At 40.2% G+C, this 22993-nt stretch overlaps 1 protein-coding gene across 3 annotated transcripts in view; it reads right to left on the bottom strand.

The window, feature by feature from the left end:
• SHQ1 (SHQ1, H/ACA ribonucleoprotein assembly factor) overlaps positions 1-22993 on the bottom strand; it is a 100781-nt gene that overhangs the window by 20476 nt on the left and 57312 nt on the right. For all 3 annotated transcript variants that reach the window (XM_042929984.1, XM_042929987.1, XM_042929985.1), the window contains one exon: positions 22383-22503. In XM_042929984.1, the coding sequence (XP_042785918.1) occupies positions 22383-22503 (121 nt within the window). The remainder of the gene's footprint in view (positions 1-22382; positions 22504-22993) is intronic.

Genomic DNA, 22993 nt, shown 5'->3' on the forward strand with positions numbered 1-22993 from the left:
TCCACCTGCGGGAGAGGTGCTGGGAACGGCAATTCCTGACCAGCTTTTGCCCTGACAAGCACACAGACCACTCTCTCCTTTATAAGCAGCCTATTTGCTGCTTACTGGTCATCCACATTTTGCCTTAAAAACAGGGTTCAACATGAACCATACAGCCCACTGGTGTGTGCGTCATGAGTCTGTTTTCTCTGTTTTCTCCTAAGCGTTCGAGAGGCCTGCTGCAGCTTCTGAGATGGATTCCACTATAACGTAGTCACTGCTGTCACACAGGTGCCACAGTTATCGAGTGCCTGGGATTTGCTGGGCATTTCACTAGCCCCAGCGGTAAAGTGGTACACAAGCAAAGCATGGCTCCTGCTTGCATGGAGCTTGCAGTCTGGCAGGAAGAAAGTACAGGAACTTCTGATCCGGTATCAGACCCCTTGCCCACTCGGCCAAGGCCACCAATTGTGCTGCTCTCACCGGCCGTGCAGATGGAGTCTAGTGGAGGGGGCGGGGGTCTGTGCCACAGCAGACAGCGCCAGTCCCGCATAATGGAGACAGCTGGCCTCAGCTCTAGCCAATTGTTACCATGTGGGGATGTGGGCCCAGCAACTGCCAGGACTTCCGGTATTTCAAGAGCAGCTGTAAATCCAGACTTTTACATAAAATCTTTCAATTTTTAAGTGCTGACAACCAATTCAAAGTTTTTAAAAACTCATTGAGAGCCAAATGTGACCCAAGGGCCCCTGGCGTGCAACTTCCACATTCTGCAGACTTCGCTCCTTCTCTCCTATGCCCTAACATATCGTGTACACCCCTTAAGGACCTGCCACTAGTGTGACCAGTTTACCTCTGTTCCCATACCCAGCACACCCTAAGTTTGGGGATCTGCCTCAGTTGTGCCCTTGCCTAGAACTTCCCCTTCCTTTCTTTCTGTCCCTGGCCAGACTCCACCCATCGCAAGTTCCCAATTCAACACTCTACTTCCCAAGCCTCCTAGACCACACGGAGTCACCCTTCCTCGAATCCCGATCTTTCTAATGACTTGTACCACTGGCGATGTGGAGGGGCTCCCACTCCACAGTGCTCTAATTCTGCCATCTGTGTATCTTCTCCCCAACCAGACTAAATGCTCAATTAGGGAAACCATGCTGAAACTTTGTCTACAGCGCGTGCAGTATTAATGGGGGGCAGGCTGGTGTCAGTCACTCTGGAAGATGACAGGGAACTAACTGACGGACCACAGCAAGGGGGCTAAAAGCTCAGGATCTGAAGACAAATAGACCTGTATTACCTTATCTCTCTGAGCCTCAATTTCCATATTTCTAACCGGGGGCTCTCAAAATGGACACATACCCCAAATTCACATAGTACCTGTGAAATCAGGAGAGATGATGAACGTAAAGTGCACAGTACAACACCTGCCATGCAGTGAGCTATTACTATTGCAGACTCAGTGCCTAACCCAGCCGGTGTTATTGTTAAGCAAGCACTGCATGGCTGGCAATTTGTTATTCACGAACCGTTTATCGACTGCTTACTCTGTGTTAACATGCTCTAATCATACCGCATGTGTTTCCTCATCTAATTCGCCGCATTTTGTGAACAGCTGAAGCAGAGAGAATTTATATGAGTTGTCCAAGGCCATACAGGCAGAGCAGAGATGTGAAGTCAGCCAGCTGGCTCCCACACTCTTAACCATGATACTCTATGGTCTCTCCACATTCCTGATGGCAAGGGACACATTCTGACCTCAACCTTCTGCAGGAGGGTTTGGCTCCTGCAAACAGGAGGATTAAAAGCAGGATTTGGCTTTGTGGGCCGTGGCTTAAGACAACAGAATGATCAGGACCTGGCTTGGGCCAGACTATATCTCTGAAGACTCACAGAGTTTGATGCTCTGTGTGACCAAGGTCTGTCGGTTTGTTCAATAAACTGAGAATGAAGAGAAGAGAAAAAATGCCCAAATCATAACATGATAGCTGGTATTAGGGAAGGCAAAACTTGTGACACAGGTTACACTAACAGAAAAGACAGTTTGCTCATCACAGAAAAAATAACTAGGGATGGAATCAGAACCATGTTTCTAGCCTCCAACATCCAGAGAAGACAGAAAAGAGGCATCTATATCCCGCTTCACTTCAAAAAGGTAAAAAAGGAAAATGATGAAATCAAAGACAGTGAACTCAAAATCCACGAATGGCAGGCAGTTAAGAGGGGGAAACGGTGGCCTTCAGGAGCCTCGCGCAGAGACAGGGCCCGGGTTTTAAGCTGGCATATGACAATTTTCTGTGTCTTTTTATGGGCAGAATACAGAAAACAGGGTGGATGATTATAAAGCCGACTGGATGCACATTTGACTTTACAGGTGAGAGCAATTTAAAAACTGAAGGAAAGTATCTAGTGAAGAGCACAAAGCTGTTAACGACAGACTTCCTCATTGCACATTTCATTCACTGTCTTAGATGAAATCAGAAAATGTTCATTCTAATTCCTTAAGGGTGGAAGCCTTATCTAACTTAACGCCTCTTCAATTCCCCAGGGCCTTGCCTTATGCTTGGCATACAGTAGGTACTTCAAAAATGATCACTGAAGGGATTTCAAGAGGAAGTTTACAAACTATGTTACAGCAGATGGCAGATTCCAGTTCCGAAAATATTATTAATACAGGTGGACAGAATAAACCCAATCCAAAAAGGTGCAAACGAACAGGGACAAATACAAAGTTCTTCAACCACTTATAGAGAAGCAGAATTACAATTAAACACCAATGTCTGAGACTAAATTGTTAAGAGTTTTGGCTAATTGTAAACTATAAGAATAGTGTGTTGAGGTTTCCCAATAATAAGCAGATGAGCTCCCAGACTAAATGAATACGGTAATGTTCACACACACACACACACACACACACACACACACACACCCCTGAAAGGTAACAGCTCAAAAGCTCCTCTCTACTTCCTGGCCAAACCTGGAATGTTTTGTTTAGCTTGAAGGATACTTAAAAAGGATGCCGGGAAATACTGTCAGGGGAAGTACTGACAAAGTAGTTTGCCTAAAAGAAGACCAGGAATGCTGAAGATTTGGGACGCACGAACCTGTAAGAATAACTTCAAGACAAAAAAAGATCGGGAGCCCTTAAAAGGGATATAGTAGCGATCCTCTAGATAGCTGAAGGCATGCTAGAAGAGAGAACAGACTTATTCTATATGGGTTCAGAATTAAAACTAATGTGGGGCACCTGGGTGGCCAAGTTAAGTGTCCAACTCTTGATCTCAGCTCAGGTCTTGGTCTTGAGGGTCGTGAGTTTGACACTTAAGTAGGGCATGGAGCCTACTTATAAATCAATCAGTCAATCAGTCAATCTCACATGAAGAAAACAGATTTCAGTCCAACTTAAGGGAGAACTTTTTTAACCAATCTAAGGTGCTTCAGAGTAGAATAGGCTCTCTCACTCAAGAGAGGGTTTCTAGGCACTGGAGCCATCTGTGACAAGGCTAAGCAATCACACAGTGACAACAGCACAGGGGGAACTGATCCCCAAATGAGAAGACTGTGCAGCATTTCAATTCTATGAGTGACTGAATTAAAGATGTTCATCGCCAAGAAAAGCCGTACAATGGAGATGACTTTGCTGGGGTGACGAGACAAAACTTCAAACAAAATGTAGTATCCCTGACAGAGAAAACAGAATACACAAAGGCAATGAAAAGCTGAAGTTTATGGCAAACTTGGGAAGTGGGGACAGTATCTGTCTGGCAGGAGAAGGACAGGGAGCTCAGTAAGCAGGAGTGAAGGATGAAGCATAAAAGAAGAGGAGGAGGAGGATACAGAGCTCAGGCTGTGAGCCCAGCTGAGGCACTCAGGCTTCTGTGCTGCTGGGAAGGGGAAATCACCCAGAACTTCTGTGGACAGCCATGATCAAAACGGGCATTTCAGAATGATCAGACTGGCATTATTGCAGGAAAAACAAGAGGGGAACGAGGTTCTGGTGGCAAGAAGAACAGACAGAATGCTCCGGCATCAGTGAGAAAACAAGAGCCTGAATTAAAAGACAAGCAGTAAGACCAAAAAGAGGAATTTAAATCAAAGACATCATCTAGGAAGAATTACAAGGACTTTGTGAATGATTCAGTGTGGGGTGGAGAGTCAAAGACAGATATACCTGAATCGGGGAACCCACATATGTCAACATGCCCAACAGTTAAGACCAAAATAACCCCCAAAACATCTGGGTCCCAAACTACTATCCCATCACAGCTTTACATCCTATGCTCAGAGTACATTTTTCACATACAAAAAATACAACATTTTGTAATTATCTTTGAATGTGAAACCAGTCACCAAAAGCTTATAGAATCATGTCTATAAAAATTAATTCCTCCAAGGACAGAAAGAAGATATGCCAGGTAAACACTAACCAAAAGAAAGCTGGGATCTCCATATTAATATAGGACAAAATAAACAAAGGTAAAAAAGCATTATTAGTGACAAAGAAGACCACTACATAATAAACATTGCAATTCGCCAGAGAGATGTAACAATTTTAAACTAGCAAAAATGAATAAAATATGCCTCAAAATATAAAGTAAAAATTGACTATCTGTCTACAAAAAGATAATAACACAACCAACACAGTACGAGATTTTCACACAACTCTTCCAAGGCAAAAACTGATGTATGAAACAGACAAAACAAACTAACAAGGATAAAAAACTTTAAACAGCTCAACTGATGAGTTTCACCCAATGGACACAGAACTCAAGCTTTAAAATCTATGAAAGTGACTGCATACGAGACATAAAATTAATCTCAACAAATTTCAAACAATGGTAAAATTCTCTGACAAATACAAGGACATTAGAAATCAGGAACAAAGATATCATTATAAAAAACCCATTTACATGGAAAGGAGAAATGTACTTCTCCACATTTCATGAGTAAAATCAGAAAATATCTGGAGTAGAATAATAATGAAAATTCAGTATGTTTCAAACCCTGTTAGTGCACACAAAGCAGACGCCTGTGGGAAAGTGTATAGGCTTAAATAAAGGCTCCAAAGCTAATGAATTAAGCATCTAGATAAGAAGTGGGAGAAGAGGATGCCTAAGAAACCCCCCAAAAGAGAAGGAATTAAATGATACAGCAAAATGTAGGGGCACCTGGGTCATTGGTCAGTTAAGCATCAGACTCTTGATTTTGGCACAGGTCATGATTCCAGGGTCATGGGATCAAGCCCTGCATAGGGGTTTTTGCTGACCATGGAGCCTGCTTAAGACTCAGTGTCTCTCCCTCTCTCAAATAAAAAAAAAAAAAAAAAAAAGCAGAAAGTAATGACACACAAGACAAACAAAACTAGAAGATCAAAAGAGCAAATATTGGTTCTTTGATAAACTAGTCAAATATACTCTCTTGAAAGATTAATTTTTTAAAAAAGAAGGAAACATGAATATTACAGTAAGATAATAGGACACAATAATATAATTATTACAGTAAAACAACACATAGATGCTGTAAAAAAAACAGTTAACAGAAAATAAGAATAACTTAATGTCAGATACTTTTGAAAATTTAGATGAAGTGGACACATTTCAAGAAAAACACAACCTACCAAAAACCAACTCAAGAAAAAATAGAGAACCAGAACAGTTTTCTAACAATTGGAAAATGTGACTGAATCGTTAGTAATCTCAAAAAGAAGAAAGATGGTTTTGGTGAATTTTACTTAAGAATCAAGGAAGAGATTACAATTTATAGAAATTACCTCAGAGAACAAAAAAGGACAGTACAAGACTGGAAAATTATGAGCCAAATTCCTTTCTCCTTCTTCCTCCCTTTTCCTTCCTTCTCTCTCCATTTCTGTTTCTTGGTGTGTATAATACACAAACACAGTCAAGCAAATCAAATCCAGAATCACATTTAAAAAATTCATCACAATCAAGATGGGTTTATCCCAGGAATGCAAGGCCTGACTTAAGTTAGAAATTTTATAAATGCCATTCATTATATCAACATATTAAAAAAGAAAAACCTTAAGATCATCTCAAAAGATGAGGGAAAATACGCAATGAAATTCAAGGACCATTTGAGATCAAAAACTCTTCACAAACTAAGAATAATGTGAACTTTTCTTAACTTGATAAAGGCGATCTACAAAAGCCCGCAGCAAACATCAAAAGCATTTTCTTAAAGATGAAGAACAAGATAGAGAAATACCTGACCACCATTACCTATTGGGCATTGTGCTAGAGGGTGTAAGTAGTACAGTAAGATGAAGAATAAAGAAAAAGAAAGAAAGAATATAAAAATTGGAAAAGAAGAAACCAAATTATCACTATTTGCATTGCTATTGCCTATACAGAAAACTGGAGAGAACCTATACTAACAGTTAATAGTAGAGTTTAGCAAGGTAGCTGGACACAGAAATTGATATAAAAATGTGAAATTAATATTTCTAGATGCTTAAACAGTTGCAAAGTGATTTTTTAAAAAACTATCATTTACAATAGCAACACACAAAATCTATAGCAGTTAATTCCAACCAAAGATGTACAAAGTTTTTAAGGATACTATGATAAAATTTTATTGAATGACATTAAAGACAACTTAAATACAGAGTCATACCATGTTATGGAAGGGGACTAAATGTTTTAGTCTCCCCAAATGGATTTATAGATTCAAAGCAATTCCAATCAAAATGTTTTTCATGGAACTTGACAAGCTGATTCTAAGATATAAAGCCACAGTAATTAAGAATGTATGGTATGCGCACATGACAGACAAGCAAAGCAGTGGAACTGAAAAGACAACCCCGAAACAGATCCAAGTATAGATGTAAACTTGATGTATGGCAGGGTGAGCGCTGCAGGATGCATGAGGCAAGGATGGACTATTTAATAAATGAAGCTGGGGTAAGGTGATCCATATGAGAAAAAATGAAACTGGATCCCCTCTCTCATGAAATGCACCAAATCAGTTCCAGGTGGACTAAAGACTTAGATGCTAGATGCAAAAGAATAAAAATTTCAGGAGATACTGTATGAGAATATCTTTATGACATCCACATCATACAAAGTTTCTTAAATGAGAAACAAAAAGCATGCCTATAAAGGAACATATTGATAAATTCTACAACATTAAAATTAAAAACTTCTGCTTATGAAGACACTACAAGGAACCTAAAAGATAAACTACAAACTGGGAGAAAATGTTTGCAACATGTTTAACTAATAAAGGACTAATATCCAGAATACCAGAAGGATCCTAAAAATCAAAAAGAGAAAGAGAGCACTAATGAGCAATAGGCAATACCACAGACAGACGTCTCAAAGAAGAGCGAACACGAAAGGCCCATAAACACATGAAAAGATGCTCAGTCTCATAACTTATCAAAAAAACGAAAATGGAAACGACAAAAGGAACTCTTTCAACACCCTCACCAATTGGCAAATCTTAAAATCTAAACGAGTGCTGGCATTATGGTTGAACTAGGGAAATTCTCGTACTTTGCTGGTGGGTGAAGCAGTTGAAATAAATTGGTACCACCACTGTGGAAGACAGTTGGACATCACCCAGTAAAGTCTCACCCACAGCCATCCCCTAAATCCTAGCACTTCCATTCCCAGGCACAGAGCTTGCTAGAGAAGCTGTACATAAGCACACCATGAAACACGCACAAAGATGTTCAGAGCAGTGTTTGCCTAATAACCCGAACTGGAAAGAAACTATTCACCAACAAACAATCTAGAGAATAGATAAACAAACTGCAATGTATCACACAATGACAAAGTACACCACAGGAAGAAAAATAATAAACTACACCAGTGTACATCACCATGGATAAATGAAAAAGGAAAAAAGAAAAAAACATTACATCCAAAGAGGCAAGTGACAGAAAAGCACACACAGTATGAGAAGTGAGCAAAACTAAAAGTAAACTGGGGTACATCCATAGATGGTAAAACCTTAAGGGAAAGTAAGGTAATGATTAACACAAAAGTCAGGGTTGTGGTAGAAGGGGAAACATGATTGGGGCTGGTTCCACAGGAAGCCTCTGGGAAACTGGTCATCTTTTTTTTTTTTTTTTTAAAGTTTATCTTATTTATTTTTTTAGTCATCTCTACACCCAACGTGGGACTCGAACTCACGACCCTAAGATCAAGAGTCATTTGCTCCTCTGACTGAGCCAGCCAGGTGCTCCTGGTTATCTATTTCTTCAGGTTGATGGTGGGTACAGGCATATTCAATTTATTATTATTCTTTAAAATGTACACATATATTTTATGTATTCTATTATTTTGTATTTCATGAAAAAATATTTTAAGAAATATCTCTACAAACAAAAATGGTACACAAAAGGTAACCTTCCATAAATACCTGAGTCCAACAGTTCCTTTAAATAATAAAGGGAACAATAACAAAGAAAGACAACTATCCCTTACCCAGAATTATGAACTAAAGTACAGATCACCCACAGAGAGGCAGGGCTCTGTACAGAGAAGAATTTCTCTAAGAAAAGCCAACAGCCTGAGAATTACTTTATGCTAATTAGGGCTCTTCACCCACTCAGCTGCACAAGCCTTAAACCTAGGCATCAGGCGTCACGCTCCCTGTTGCCTTCCCCCACCCTCCCCAAATCCACCTTAGTTCCTAATGCTACTGCCCTGGCCAGGCTACACTCATGCCTCCCAAGGACCTTTCAAACTGGCCTAATAAGCAATTCACACTACTGTCCCTGCCACGGATCTTCTCCCACCAGATGTCCCAAAGCCTTCCCTGGCTTCCCGTTGCTCTAAGGATAAAAGTTAAACTTCTGAACACAACTTAGAAGGTACTGTAATATCTGGGCCGTGGTTAAATCACCAGCCTCATCATGGCCCCTCAGCACCCACCTCCTCCACATGCACACATTTGTCTGTTTCAGCCACACTGCACACCCTATCTTGTTTCAGTTTCTTGAACACACACAAAAGTCCCTCCTGCCACAGGACTTCTGCACATGGTGGACCTACTACACCTTCCTGAAGTCCACCTGTCTTAACTCCTACTTGTACTTGAGTACCCAAAGCACACCTTTCCCTGACACAGCTCTCCCCACCCCTCATCCCCCCAAGTAGACTAGGTCAGCGATCATGTGCTTTCTCAGCAACAACAAACTTCTTCTGTAGCCCTTTCCAAGGTTTTGACTCCACTTTCTGTGTAACTGGTTATTTGATTAACAATTCTCTTCCCTTAGACCTTAAGTTCCTGGAGGGTGGGGGCCATGTCTGGTTCTCGCTTACCATCCTAGGCTCAGAATCTTGGCATGGGATGTCACATAGAGTAGAACCTTGTAACAATCTGTTGAATGAAAGGATGGATGGATGGATGGATGGATGGATGGATGGATGGATGGAAGAACAGATATTCAAGCCTAAAGCAGTCACAACCCCCACTCCCAACCACCACAGTAGGGTAACAAGACCCCAACAGATATGAAACAAAACAGACGTATGGTATCACCTCTCATTCCCAGGCCTCAAAGGGAGAGCCCATCTTAGACTGGTAGGTGATCCTTGAAAAAGTAGGATGCGTGGAAAAATGTTACACAGTCCTACAAAGAAGATGGGAACATGCTTATAGCTCTTGTTTAAAATCAAAACCAAAATGTTCTCTTACAAACCTGGAGCAAGACTGGATTTTTCTGATAAAAAGGCAAGATAAACCCAGTATTTACTTCCTGAACATTTTAGATTTGCAATTTTACCTGAAATCATGGATTATAATAAAGCCTCTGAAACCTAAGTATGTGTAGTGCTGCTGTGTTCAGAATACAAGCATTGCAACTTCTTGAGTTTTTAAAGCTTGCTTTTTATAATTAATCCAGTATTTAATGGATTAATTATAAAATCCATATATAGTGGAGAGCCTTTGCCAATCATTTTATTCACAAAGCTTTAGCCTACACCGCTCATAAGTGAAACCCTTTTAACTGCTGTGTCCATTTAAAACAAGAATATAGGACATATGCTGACAACTGTAATTTTTACCATCAAGTTCAAAATGAAGGCAATTTCTCCCAATAAGAACTAAACCCTTGTTTTCCTGAAGTATTAGGGGGCTCTAAGGACAGCAATAACATCCAACTTGGCTGGTAAGCTTACTTGGAATAGCACAAAAGTACCTAATACTACATGTGCAAAGGTGTTTTATTCTTTGCTCAAAAAACTAACTCTGGGTTCTAGTAAGGCATCAAAAAATAACATTCCCCCAAAACAACTCTGGGTATGTAGGTGGCCTGAGGTTGCAAGGCAAGAATGAGTCTGGAGAAAGCAAGATGGTCAGAACAGACATCACTTTTCACTCTTGTCATTTAAAGCACACCACATTATAAATCTGTGAGGTAATATATCCACCACAACACTAACAAAAATTTAACTAAACGAAAGGCAAAAGTACCATAATAGACATATTTTCTATTGCTTGATGTGTTCTTGTAAGACTAAGAACATGCACACAGTTGACCCCTAAAGGTGGTCTCTTTTTTGCTATGTGGTTTCCTAAAATTAATAAAACAGTGACTCAAATGCAAGTTAATATTTGAGAGAGCTCAAACAAGCATTGATTATCTAATTATTCCATTTATTTCATTCCACTCAGGGCATAAGGCTTCCCTTTTTCATGCCTTTATCTATGTAGTTGAGCCTTGAGTGTAGACCACCACACTTTTTACTTTATTTACTTGTGTAATATCCTGTTATACTTGATGAAAGTAAGATGTATATCTGGGGGAAAAACAAAATACATGCTCACCAAAAAGTATGAAATAGAAAAGGTGCCCATGAATCCACAAACCAAAGATGATTTTTTATGAACATGAATGAGCTTCCTTCCAGGATTTTTGCCCTGTGAATATGTGTTTAATGTGATTGCAACACTTCAGCATATACAGCTTCATATACACTGTTTTTGCCATTTAGCTTTCCAGTTATGATTTTTCATGGCAGTACAGTATCCTTAACCCTCCCAGACAGTGGGCTCCGTGCTGCAGAAATTTTGACCTTGATCTTATCTATAGCACAGAGTTCAATGCCAGCCATAGCAAGTGCTCAATAAATTTCAGGTTCAATTACACTGTAAACTCATTTAAAACAAATGAGCCACAGAAAACAGAGGTATTTATCATTATAAATAATCATATTTAATAATTAAATAATTGATAATTATAAAGAATAAGGTATTAATAATTAATAAAGACATAAATATTTCAGATAGATGTGGTATAATCTACAAAACTTTTCACAGGTTATCTCCCGACAGGAAACAGGATTAAATCGAATGGCTATACCTGATATCCCTCAATCACATCACAGATCGCTCAGTATGTCTCCTGGCCATGCGCATAATTTGGGGATGACAGTCTGGGGAACATCCTGGAAGTGATGGCTGGAATCTCTTCTTCCTTCCCAACCGCCATACACACACTCTGTCTCCAGACTTGGGGAGGGACAGCAGGTGGATACAGATCCTAAGATGGTCAGTTCTTGAGCCTGACTCCTTGGGAAAGGTACATGGCATTCCCAACACCACACTCTGAGCCAATTCTGCACAACAATAAATAGATGGCATGCAGGAGATCTAAACATCCATCTACCTGATAATCCAAACACCCATACACTATTCTCTGGCTCTCTCTTATATACCTCAAACTCATTCTGACTTCCTCATACGTAAGTAAACAAGCAGGAAGTTATAGGTTTCCTTTGTCATTTATCCCAATACATACCACCTCTATAAAAGCAGGCATCCTTGTTTTATGCTAGGATATGAAGAGCAGGACACACACTACAGGTCCTACAAGAGGTAGGTTCAGTATCATGTAAAAAGAAGGTAAAGCTGCTTCTTTTCATTGAAGCTTTTAACTGAATTAGAAAAGATATTTTCAGTTCAATGAGCATTTACTGAGCATCATTAATAAGCAACACGCATTTGACTAAGGTGCTGGGGTACCAAGCTGAGCAACATCTTTGACCCTGAGAACATTCACAATCCAGGTTTCTCTGGACCCATTCTCCTTGAGTCAGTAATTAACAATAAATCACAAAATCATTCCTCACAGAATCCTACATGTCTTCAACTTAGTTCAAGCAACTGGAAGAGACCAACTTGAGTCCCTGAACCTGAACTCCAATGGCTTAGGCAAGACGACCCTCCCCTGTCATCACTCAGAATAAACATATGTGATTCTCTTTGGAAATGAAGATGGTCGTTGCTCGAAACTTCTGATCAAGTATCCTATCGCTAAAAATATGTTTGGTATTCACAAAACATGACATTTTGCTAGAAATCCATTAATGACCTTGATTTCTTTCTTTTAAAATAAACAGAAGGGGTGCCTGGGTGGCTCAGTCGGTTTAGTGTCCGACTTTGGCCCAGGTCATGATCTCACCATTTGTGAGTTTGAGTCTGGTGTTTTAGTCTGGGCTCTGTGCTGGCAGCTCAGAGCATGGAGCCTACTTTGGATTCTGTGTCTTCCTCTCTCTCTCTGCCCTCTCCCCCACTCGTTCTCTCTCTCTCAAGAATAAATAAACATTTAAAAATAAACAGATATGCCTATTCTAGTCTTCCTCCACTCCAAAAAGACTGTTCAATGTGCTCCATGGGGTAAATACACTTCACTTTGGAGGCCATTGCTATAAAAAATTTGGAGAATAAATGTATAAATCAAAATCACAATTTACAACATTATAAAACTGTCCAGGCAAAGGAGGTAAGACAAACATAAAATAAAAACAGAAAACATGATCTACTTTAGGAAAGTACCAATTAATCATTTTAAGTTTAAGAAAAGCACAGAGCCTCTACAAGGAAAAGACAATACAAACGTATAACAGCTAACATTTTCTTTAGTTTAACCTTTCAAAAAGCCACACTAAGTGAAAACATTTAAAAATGAATCAGAAATTTGTTGATATCCACCCACTGAAAATACAATCTGTCAAATTATTTCAATGTTCTGCTAATATCTATTTTTTTTTAGATAAAAACTACTTCCCAGAAAGCTGTTTAAATTGAGAATAGTAAGCGAATCATCACTGATAAAATTATGTAAGATAAATAGCATATATCACTCAAAATGTGGAACTCTACTTCAAGCAGGCCCGCTCCCCACATTGTTCCCCACCCCAGTCCCGAAAATATGCTCTGTAGCTCTATTTATTATTTTCCCAGCTTGTATTTATTCAGAAAAGTAGACAGAGCAGGAAATGGGACAAGTCAAATGATCACAATCAATCTCATCACCTTCACAACATGCTGTGAATGTAATTAATCCTCTATTTATTTAGGGGACTTCACACCCCTTACATTAAGGCAGCAACTCCCTGCTGCCTTGGGTTGAGATAATTATGTTATAACAGGGATTGGGTTTCAATCATAATAGGCAGAAGAAAAAGAAAATTGTACTTGAAGTTGACAGTTTTTTTAAAAAGGTTTCGTGTGACTCCATTCAAAGGACGCTCTTGACAAAGCTCTCCTTAAACAGAGCACTTTCCAAGTGCGATAACCACACGTACGCCACATTAATCAACGTAAGCCTCTTCTCGGAATGAGATGTGAAGACAATCCGAGCACTGTGACAATTCTACATCAAGTAGAGAATACTGGTTTACAAAACCGGACTAAATCAAGCCCACCCCGAACTCACTTGATCCTGTGAGCATCCTCGGAGAATCCTCCAAAGACCTCTGATGGGTGAACAAGCCTCAGAACAAGGAGGTGAGGGAAAATGCCAATTTGTTCACACAGTCGCTAATTACACACTATAAAAAGCCCTGACTCCAGCAAGCCAAAACCAAGGATTTGAGGAGTCTGGCCAAGTACCCAAGACCAAAAAACAAGGACAGACACAAACCTAACACAGCCACCCAGTCACAGCTCTAAAATGGGCCTGATGCACACAAGCCCCCATGTACCATAAACATGGGGGCATTTTCCAGTTCGGAGGCCACCTATTTCACCTCTGGGACTTCTCATTCACTTTTTACAAGAACTCACAGGCACACTTTCACCTCTAATCTCTACCTTAAAAAAGTTAACATGAAAATATAAAGTCTTGCCCACTATATCTTTGCAAACTTCCAATGTTTATTCATAGATCATAATAATGATGCCTGCAGCACATGTAGAAGTAAAAATAATAAACGACTTATGTAATTCCAAATATCTAAAAATTATCAAAATATGTTAATACTACTGTTTTCAAGGTCTGGAATCTTGATGGTTGGAGTATTTGTATATATCAGCTATCTTAGTATCTCAGTAACACTTTACTACCTTTCAATAGCATTTAAGCTCTTGAAGAATCAAAATGTGCAAGAAACTGAACATTACTGATTCTTGAGTTCCAGTTCTTAGTAAAAACAAAACAAAACATGGTATTCTGGGATAGGAAAAACCATTGGGTAAAAATTAGGAAAAACCTAAATAAACTATGGACTGCAGTTTATAATAATGTATCAATAATGGTTCATTATTGATAGAAGACGTTAATCATAGGAGAACAGAGCGTAGGTTATCTGGGAACTCTGTATCATGTTCACAAACCTTCCAGAAATATAAAACCGTACCAAAATAAAAAGTTTACCTTTAAGAAAAAGTAGGGTAAAAATTACAAATAAGGAGGGGCGCCTGGCTGGCTCAGTCAGTTAATTAAGCATCCAACTTCAGCTCAGGTCATGATCTCGCGGTTTGTGAGCTTGAGCCCCGCGTCGGGCTCTGTGGTGACAGCTAAGAGCCTGGAGCCAGCTTCGGATTCTGTGTCTCCCGCTCTCTCTGCCCCCCTCCCCCCCCCCCCCCCCCCCCCCCCCGCTCACTCTCTGTCTCTCTCTCCTTCAAAAAGAAAGAAACATTAAAAAAAAAATTTACAAGCAAGAAAAACATAATAAGCAAAACAACTACAATAAAAAAAAAAAGCCACAAAACTTTAACATTCAGGTACAGAATTCTTTTGCTAGTTTTCTCAATACACATAGTTGCAGAGAGCATTGGTATCTATACAAAGAGTTATTTTAGTCTGAAATCTGTAGGAACATTCATAATCCTATGATTTATTGGCACATTTCTTGTAAGAGAAGTCTAATGAAGAGCTACAGTCCCCAGTGGGCACTGCTGAACTACTGGTGATAAGGTAAAGAACCATTAAGTAAATCCTTTCCATATGAAACCCCACAGAAGGCATACAAGTGAATGAATATTGGCATGCACTAATCTTTTCTTATAGAGATAAAACCCACTCCCATCCAGGATGAATTTGTGGATTTAATTAAAAATAAACAGTAAAACCAAAGAGCAACTTGACATGCCAGAATAAGCACCTTACCAAGAATGATTTCAATTCAAGAGAGGTTTAACTTGCTTGAAATTATGCACAATTGTTTCTTGAAATTTCTATATGCTAATCATTAGCAGCTCATGTAACACTTAACATTTTACCATTTATCACAGAAGTAACTTCCCATACAAAAGTAAAACCACCTAGAGTGTCTGATTATTATGTGGTATGCCTGAATTTAACAGACCCCTGAAATCACCTTCAACACTGTACCTTTATTATGACTATCGGTGACATGGGTGACGGTAAAGTGTTAGGGTTCTTCCTCAGCTATGGCTCAGAACTGCATCATGGAATTACAGCAGTGTCTCTTAAGGTGTCCGCATGCCCCACATGCATCCCTCTCCAAAATGCCACTAGTGACAAAGTGGGCCCCAATGTCCTGCGTGTACCACCTTACGGAGCATCCCTACCCCATGCCCACTGTGACCAAGGCAATTAGACCAGGAAGACACTGACTCGTGGTTGGGCCCACCATTCCTCCTCCCTTGGAATTACAAGCAAGGGACTCGTAGTTTACCTTTACTGAAACTAGGTACACATGAACTCAGCTGCGGAAACAGCCATTCTCGCCCATATGCATCAAAAGAGAAGGGTGGCAGCGACCTCCATGAGGAAGCAACACGAGAGACCACACGTCACCAGAGAGTAAGCTGACTGCTGTTACTTCTTCATCACTTGAGCTCATGAAGTCCAGCTGTACTCCCTGCACCTGGGTTCCAGAAGATAACCTAGAGCCTCCTAACAAAGTTGCTATGTTTACTATAAAAGTCTGAGTGGGTTTCTCTTGTGTAACCAAATGGGAGAAATAAGGATTTCAAATGTGGTTCTATTACCAAAACACTACGACCCCAAGCTAACTGTGAACTCTCTTATTCAGTAATAAAGAGATACTACGAGGACAGATAAAACTGATCTAAATGCAAAAAAGCCTTACATCCGTTCTCACCCTTCCAACACACCATAGCTACAACCAGGAAATCTGTTCATCATGTTACTTACATGTTTTACTCATCTACTCCTCTGCATGATGTTATTTTCCCAGCTTGGAACGGATCCATTCCTGATTATTATTATATTCATATGTGTAATAGTACTATGCAACTAGATACCGTTTTTTATGTTTTGCTATTTAGATCCCTTCTTTGTCCAAACTCTCATCCATATATATTTTCCAGCTGTGATCCAAATGTTCCTGACTACTTCCTCACAGATATTCCTTAGAGACCGCAAATCGACATGTTCCCTCCCTCTCTCTTCCTTTCCAACCTACACCCTCTCTCCACTATTATTTAATTTCAGCAAATACACTTCAAATGGCCCAGTTAACTGGCCAAGTCAAAGTCTGGATCTTCTCTTTGATGCTTCCGCTTCTCCCTCTCCCCTCACATCCCATCATTACTAAGTCCTGGCTCATCCACCTCTCAAATATGACCACCAGTCTCCTTCCCTGCTCACTCCCCTGGCTTAGTCCACACCTTTTGCCAGCATCACCCACATCCTGATGAGGACTTCAGTCTTGAGTCTGAGCTCTGCCCCACTCAGTTCATTCCCTGGAAGGGGACCTGATGGCTCTTCCCAGAATCTGAATCTCATCACATCAGACACTGTATGGCTTAACCTCTTCAGTCACCCTGTACTCTCCCAGGACAAAGTCCAAGCATCTTCAAGTGGCCAAGGCTCCACATGAACTCCTTGGCCTCATTTCTTCCCTCTCATGCCTATACTGTGATCCATCCATACTGAGCTTTTGAGCTCTCTAAAAGAGTCATATTCTTCTGTCCCTACTGTCTGAAATACTTTTTGCCCCAGCTTCCCCGGCTGCATCTGACCAACTCTTACTCATCTTTCAGCTCTCAGCTTCAACTGTTCCTTCCAGAAGCTGTTTCCTCTATTCCAAGGCTAAACATGTGGCTTCCTAAGTGCTTCCACAGCATCCTTGCTTCCCCACTACAGCCACTATCAGGCTACAGCACTGTGTTCCCCTTACATCTGTACTCCCCACTACAAGATCAGCTTTAAGATGGTGTGCCTCTCGTTCACCACAGTATCCCCATCGCCCACCTCAGGACCTAGCATATAGTAAGGCTCAATAGTTAGTGGCTGAAAAAATAAGTAATTCCACTTTTACACTCAATGTTAACGTTCAACCTTGGCATTTGAGTTACCCCCATGCCCATGACTTTTGACAGGTGAACCAAGAACAAGAGAGAGCCAAAAGGAAGAGATCTGTGCTATTCTCAGGAGCATAACCTATCCCCTACCAAAGCACATACACAGAGGAAGCAGGTGAAACAGTATAAAGCAATGATGAGGTCCTAAGTTTTCTAGACTTTTAAGATTTCAGGGCTGAAATGGCTTATGTTCATTTACAACTGAGGAAACTGAGGTCCAGGATTTATCAAATAAGATACAATGATTCAGTGGTAGAACAGTTTCCCTCTAAAAACTTTCCATATTAGTGTCCAAAGGGCCACAAAGTAAGATCTGGTGGGCAAAGTATGCTAAAAAGAAGTGAAAAGATAAATGGACCAAGTGTATAAAGCAGAGTAAACTATCAGTTCGACGCAAAGTGGTTCATTTCCTCAAAGACGTTTTTGTTCTTTTCTCCATAACCAACTACCTTAAAAAAACTATATTAGAAAAAGTATGATTTAAGACCTTCATGACTAGCTCAAACTGAGACTGAAAGACACCCAAGATTTTAGATTTTAATTTCAGTTTTTTAAAAAGAAGCAACCAAAATTTCTCCACGTAGCAACAACAAAATAATACCCTACTTGACCCCCTGTTTCAAAATATACCATGCATTAAAACCATGCACTATCACATTTTCTTCAGTGGGTGCATACTCCTTTTACAATGAGAAACAAATTGTTTAAAAAACATACTATGCTATGGATATTATGTGGTAAAGGAAAATTACTCATAGGGTACTATTATAAAGAGAAAACAAGTTACAAAATGACATGTGCACTATTACTTCCAATGGTTTAAAAATGCACTGGAAAATAGAGGAAATACTAAAATACTAACATTGGCTACATTAGATAAACTGACGAAAGTGACTTGCTCAAGCATTGCCGCCAATGAAAAGAAAGAACTGGCACATACACTACAGCTCATGCTTTTCTATCCACGTTTATATAAAAGGGTGTAAACTCTCAGAGGGTCAGAACAATCCCTGCTACTGCTAAGGAAGCCCACCAGGAAAGAAATCAAGGAAGGGAAAATCCACTGAATGTAGCTGGAAATGTCAATTAAAATAAGTAAGAGCCAATGCATAGTTTTTAGAGTGCTATGCTTTTTTCTTTTTTTTTTAAACGATGAAAAATACTCATTTAACTGGCTGTACTGAGTACCATTCAACAAAAACCTACTGTGCTCCCAAGGACTTTGACAGGCCCAGAGAGATGCTCATTCACATGGACTTTAAAATTGTAGAAGGGGAAAGAGATAAGCACTACAATTACTACAAAATGAGGCAGGCGTGAAATATGCCTACATGATCTTAAACCAAAAGCTATGGGAACATCTAGGAGGAAGATGAGTGAGTCATTAACTCCTCTTCCAATAGAAAAAGCTCTCTAAATGGAGAACTTGTGTCTTCTGGCATTTTCCCCTCACATGCCATGGGTAAAGACAAACTGGTTATCTACAAGGCATAGCTGGGAAAACATGAAATCCAGATCCAGAAACTCTGACACTATCACACACCTATCTCAGAGATGCTACATAACTTCAAGCAAATCACTTCCTCATGCTGCCACCCAGGGAGCATTTGCTGCAGTGACCACCATTCTCGAAACTTCCAATGACGCTTACGGTGAAGGATGGCAGGGGGTGTTCCTTTTCAGAAAGATAATTTGCAGACTTTAACGCAGAATAAGAATATAGGACCTTCAGTTTTGAAAATCTGCAAACATGCTCTACAAGACAAAGGCATCACAAGGAAAAAGAACTACACAGTATAAAGCAAAATGCAGGATAACTGTTATCCTAACTTTATTAATTGAATATAAGAATGACTTCGCAACCCAGTTCCAACAAGTTTTTGCCAAAGTGAATGTCAGACTATAAAAATGAAATGCTGTTCTTTGTGTTCATTAGAATTTAGCACTTGTCTGATATTGTAAATAAAATTTCAGTCTTTATAATCAAAATCATCGAATAGAAATTAAAGAAAATACAGAACTATTTTAAAACATAAAAATAGGGTGCAAGATCTCACTGATAAACCCTATGGGAAAGAAATAAACCAGAAGATGAATGGTGAGGAAGAAATTAGTTATGGAAATCATGAACATTCACTATAGTATAAATGATTTAGAGCCAAGACAGTTCAGGGTAAAGATGACCATGGAACCTCAATTATGTTACGCTTGAAAAATTAAGGATTAAATCAGAAAACTGAATAAAAATCAGGTAAATGAACAAATGTATTATTTCAAGAGAAAGAAAAAAATAGCCAGATTCAACTAGAGTTAAAATGTAACACACAAAGTGAAAACAATACAGCCTGTTTAGGGAAAGGAAAGTTATGGTCAAATTGGTCAAGTCCAAAAAATTTTTCTAGGGTGCCTGGGTGGCTCAGTCGGTTCAACATCAGACTTCGGCTCAGGTCACGATCTCACGATCTGTGAGTTCGAGCACTGCATTGGGCTCTGTGCTGACCACCCAGAGCCTGGAGTCTGCTTCGGATTCTCCCTCTGTCTTTGCCCCTCCCCCATTCACACTCTATCTCTCAAATAATAAATAAATAATTTAAAAAAATTCTTTTCCAAAGTAATCTGAAGAGGGGCACCTGGGTGGCTCAGTCAATTAGCATCAGACTCTTGATTTTGGCTCAGTTCATGATCTCAAGATTCATGGGTTCAAGCCCCACGTTGGGCTCCATGCTGTCAGTTCAGGGCCTGCTTGAGATTCTCTGTCTGCTTGGCTGTCTCTCCCCCCCTCTCTCAAAATAAATAAACATTAAAAAAAAAAAAAAGTAATTTGAAGAGCTCCTGCTGGTATCCCTCTCCTGTCTCATTTCCCAATCCATTATCTCTTTGAAAAAATTAGTATTATCATAACAATTATTAGGAAGATAAGAATTTCATTTCATTTCCTGCAACTTAAAACCAAGGGAAAAAGGATTTTTTAAGCGCAAGGAGGTGTGGTAATCCCCACATGCACACAGGGGCACATGCCCTTCTACTTTAATGGAACACAATCTTTTCTCTAGTTAATGAGGAATGCCATAGAGAAAGGAGGCACTCCTAGAAATGGGATCCTCACAACAAACCTCAGTGCTCACTGCATGTTTATAAAATCCTCACCCTGAAGGGAACAAGAAAAATCTAAACCCACACAAATAGACTATTTCAATTTAATTTTATTATGAAAACAACAGGAAATGGCAGCAGGGTACCTGACAAGCTCAATTAGCAGGAGGATCAAACGGGAGTGATGACACGCCATGATGACCTCAGGGGTCAAAGATGCAGTTCTCCATCTGGAGCCATTGAGATTTCCACCACAGACACCACCACCACCTGCCGTATGGTATTAGGCGTTATGCTGAGCAGATCGTCAGCTTTTCCCGACCACAGGTATGGCCACAAGGTTTTCTCATCTCACTCGGCATTAGGGCTGCTTCCCCATGAACAGAGGCCAAAAGTGAATTCTATATAATGGCTCACTCAAAACAGGCATTAAAGGCATGCTAAAGCACTCATTTACCAATCACAGCAACAGTACAACTGTCGTGGCTGTTTTTCTTCTAAGTCACGAGTGATACTGTGCCACCATTCCCCATAACCCGTAAGAAGCGTTCTCATCAACAGCTCTGTTTGTATGCTCTCAGTTAATCGTCTCCTGCTACTGAAATGGTTAATTTGCATACATCTGTTGAACCTCTTCACAAAAGTTCAGTTTTTAAGTTTATTTTTATTTAAGACAGAGACAGGAAGCAAGTAGGGGAGGGGCAGTGAGAGACAGGAAACAGAGGATCCAAAGTGGGCTCTGCACTGACAGCAGTGAGCCAGATGCAGGGCTCAAACTCATGAACCGTGAGATCATGACCTGAGCCGAAGTCAAGAGTTGGATGCCTAACCAAATGAGCCACCCAGGTACCCTAAAAGCTCACCTCCTTTTAAACTTAATAAACTTATTAAACTCCCTCTCTGAGGGAGGAAATGGTAAACGCTTTTTTAAAATCTTACATACCGGGGCGCCTGGGTGGCGCAGTCGGTTAAACGTCCGACTTCAGCCAGGTCACGATCTCACGGTCCGTGAGTTCGAGCCCCGCGTCAGGCTCTGGGCTGATGGCTCAGAGCCTGGAGCCTGTTTCTGATTCTGTGTCTCCCTCTCTCTCTGTCCCTCCCCCATTCATGCTCTGTCTCTCTCTGTCCCAAAAATAAAATAAACGTTGAAAAAAAAAAAAATTTAAAATCTTACATACCATGTGCAAGGAGCCTATTTGTGAGAGTTCAGACCCGTAGATACCTGTGTTACCAAGAATCATCACATGAAGCATTGAAGGTTGTACTTTTTATACTCTGTGTAACAGATTCTGTAAGCCAGTGGTTCGCCAATGAGTGTACAACTCTCACCAGGATGACGGCTGATTAGGCTGGTGTCTTAATGGAGTTTGCACAAGGTGCCCCCACATGCATACACACACACTCATAGCCCACTGTGAGTACACCAAAGACACAAGTCTGGACACCCACGTACGAAATCTTGAGATTTCATATTGGACAGTCAATAGCATAGCCACAACCAATCAGAACTGTCTGTTCTCACATCTACTTTCTAGGCTATAACCATGTTTTCCAGTAAAATTTTTACCATCTGTACCTTTCCCAAGGCCAATTCGCCAAGCTCCCCATGTTGATCTAGTCACTTTTTAAAGCATTTGGTATCTAGATGGGGTATTCTTTTTCATTACAACTTGTCTCCCAAGCTATTTCATTTTCTTCCTCCTGGGTCAGGAGGTATTCCAGAAATGGGGGCATGTAAAATTCATAAGTAACTCAAAACTTACTTGGCTTTCTGAATCCACACACAGTAGTCTGAGATGTAGAGATCATTCAGAATGTAAGCTGGGTCATTTTCCTGAAAAATTTTGTGAACATCCAGTAGACATTTTAAAACTGCACTTTTACCTAAAGGAAATTTTTAAAAAATCAAGTCATTCATAAGAAAAAACATTTGATTATCTTAAACTGAGAAAATCAGATACTGCAAGGTAACATACATATATCAGTTAAGAAACTTAACCATGTTTCTAGAATATTTTTAACACTCCTTTATTGCATAAAATCTTATCAGTACTATAAAGCCCAAAGCTCTTTATTTCCTTCATTAAGAATTATGAGTAGGAGCACCTGCGGGGGGGGGGGGGGGGCTCAGCTCAGTTGGTCGAGCATCCAACTTGGGCTCAGGTCATGATCTTATGGTTTGTGAGTTCAAGCTCCACATGGGGCTCTGTGCAGACAGTGTAGATCCTGCTTGGGATTCTCTCTCTCCCTCTCTCCTGAAAAGTAGGTGCTCTTTCAGGGTACATGCTACAAACTGAGAAAGAGGGATTAAGAGCCCCACATCAGGCTCTGTGCTGACAGCTAAGAGCCTGGAGCCTGCTTAGGATTCTGTGTC

This window comes from Panthera leo, chromosome A2 (assembly GCF_018350215.1).
Source record: "Panthera leo isolate Ple1 chromosome A2, P.leo_Ple1_pat1.1, whole genome shotgun sequence".
Taxonomy (NCBI): domain Eukaryota; kingdom Metazoa; phylum Chordata; class Mammalia; order Carnivora; family Felidae; genus Panthera; species Panthera leo.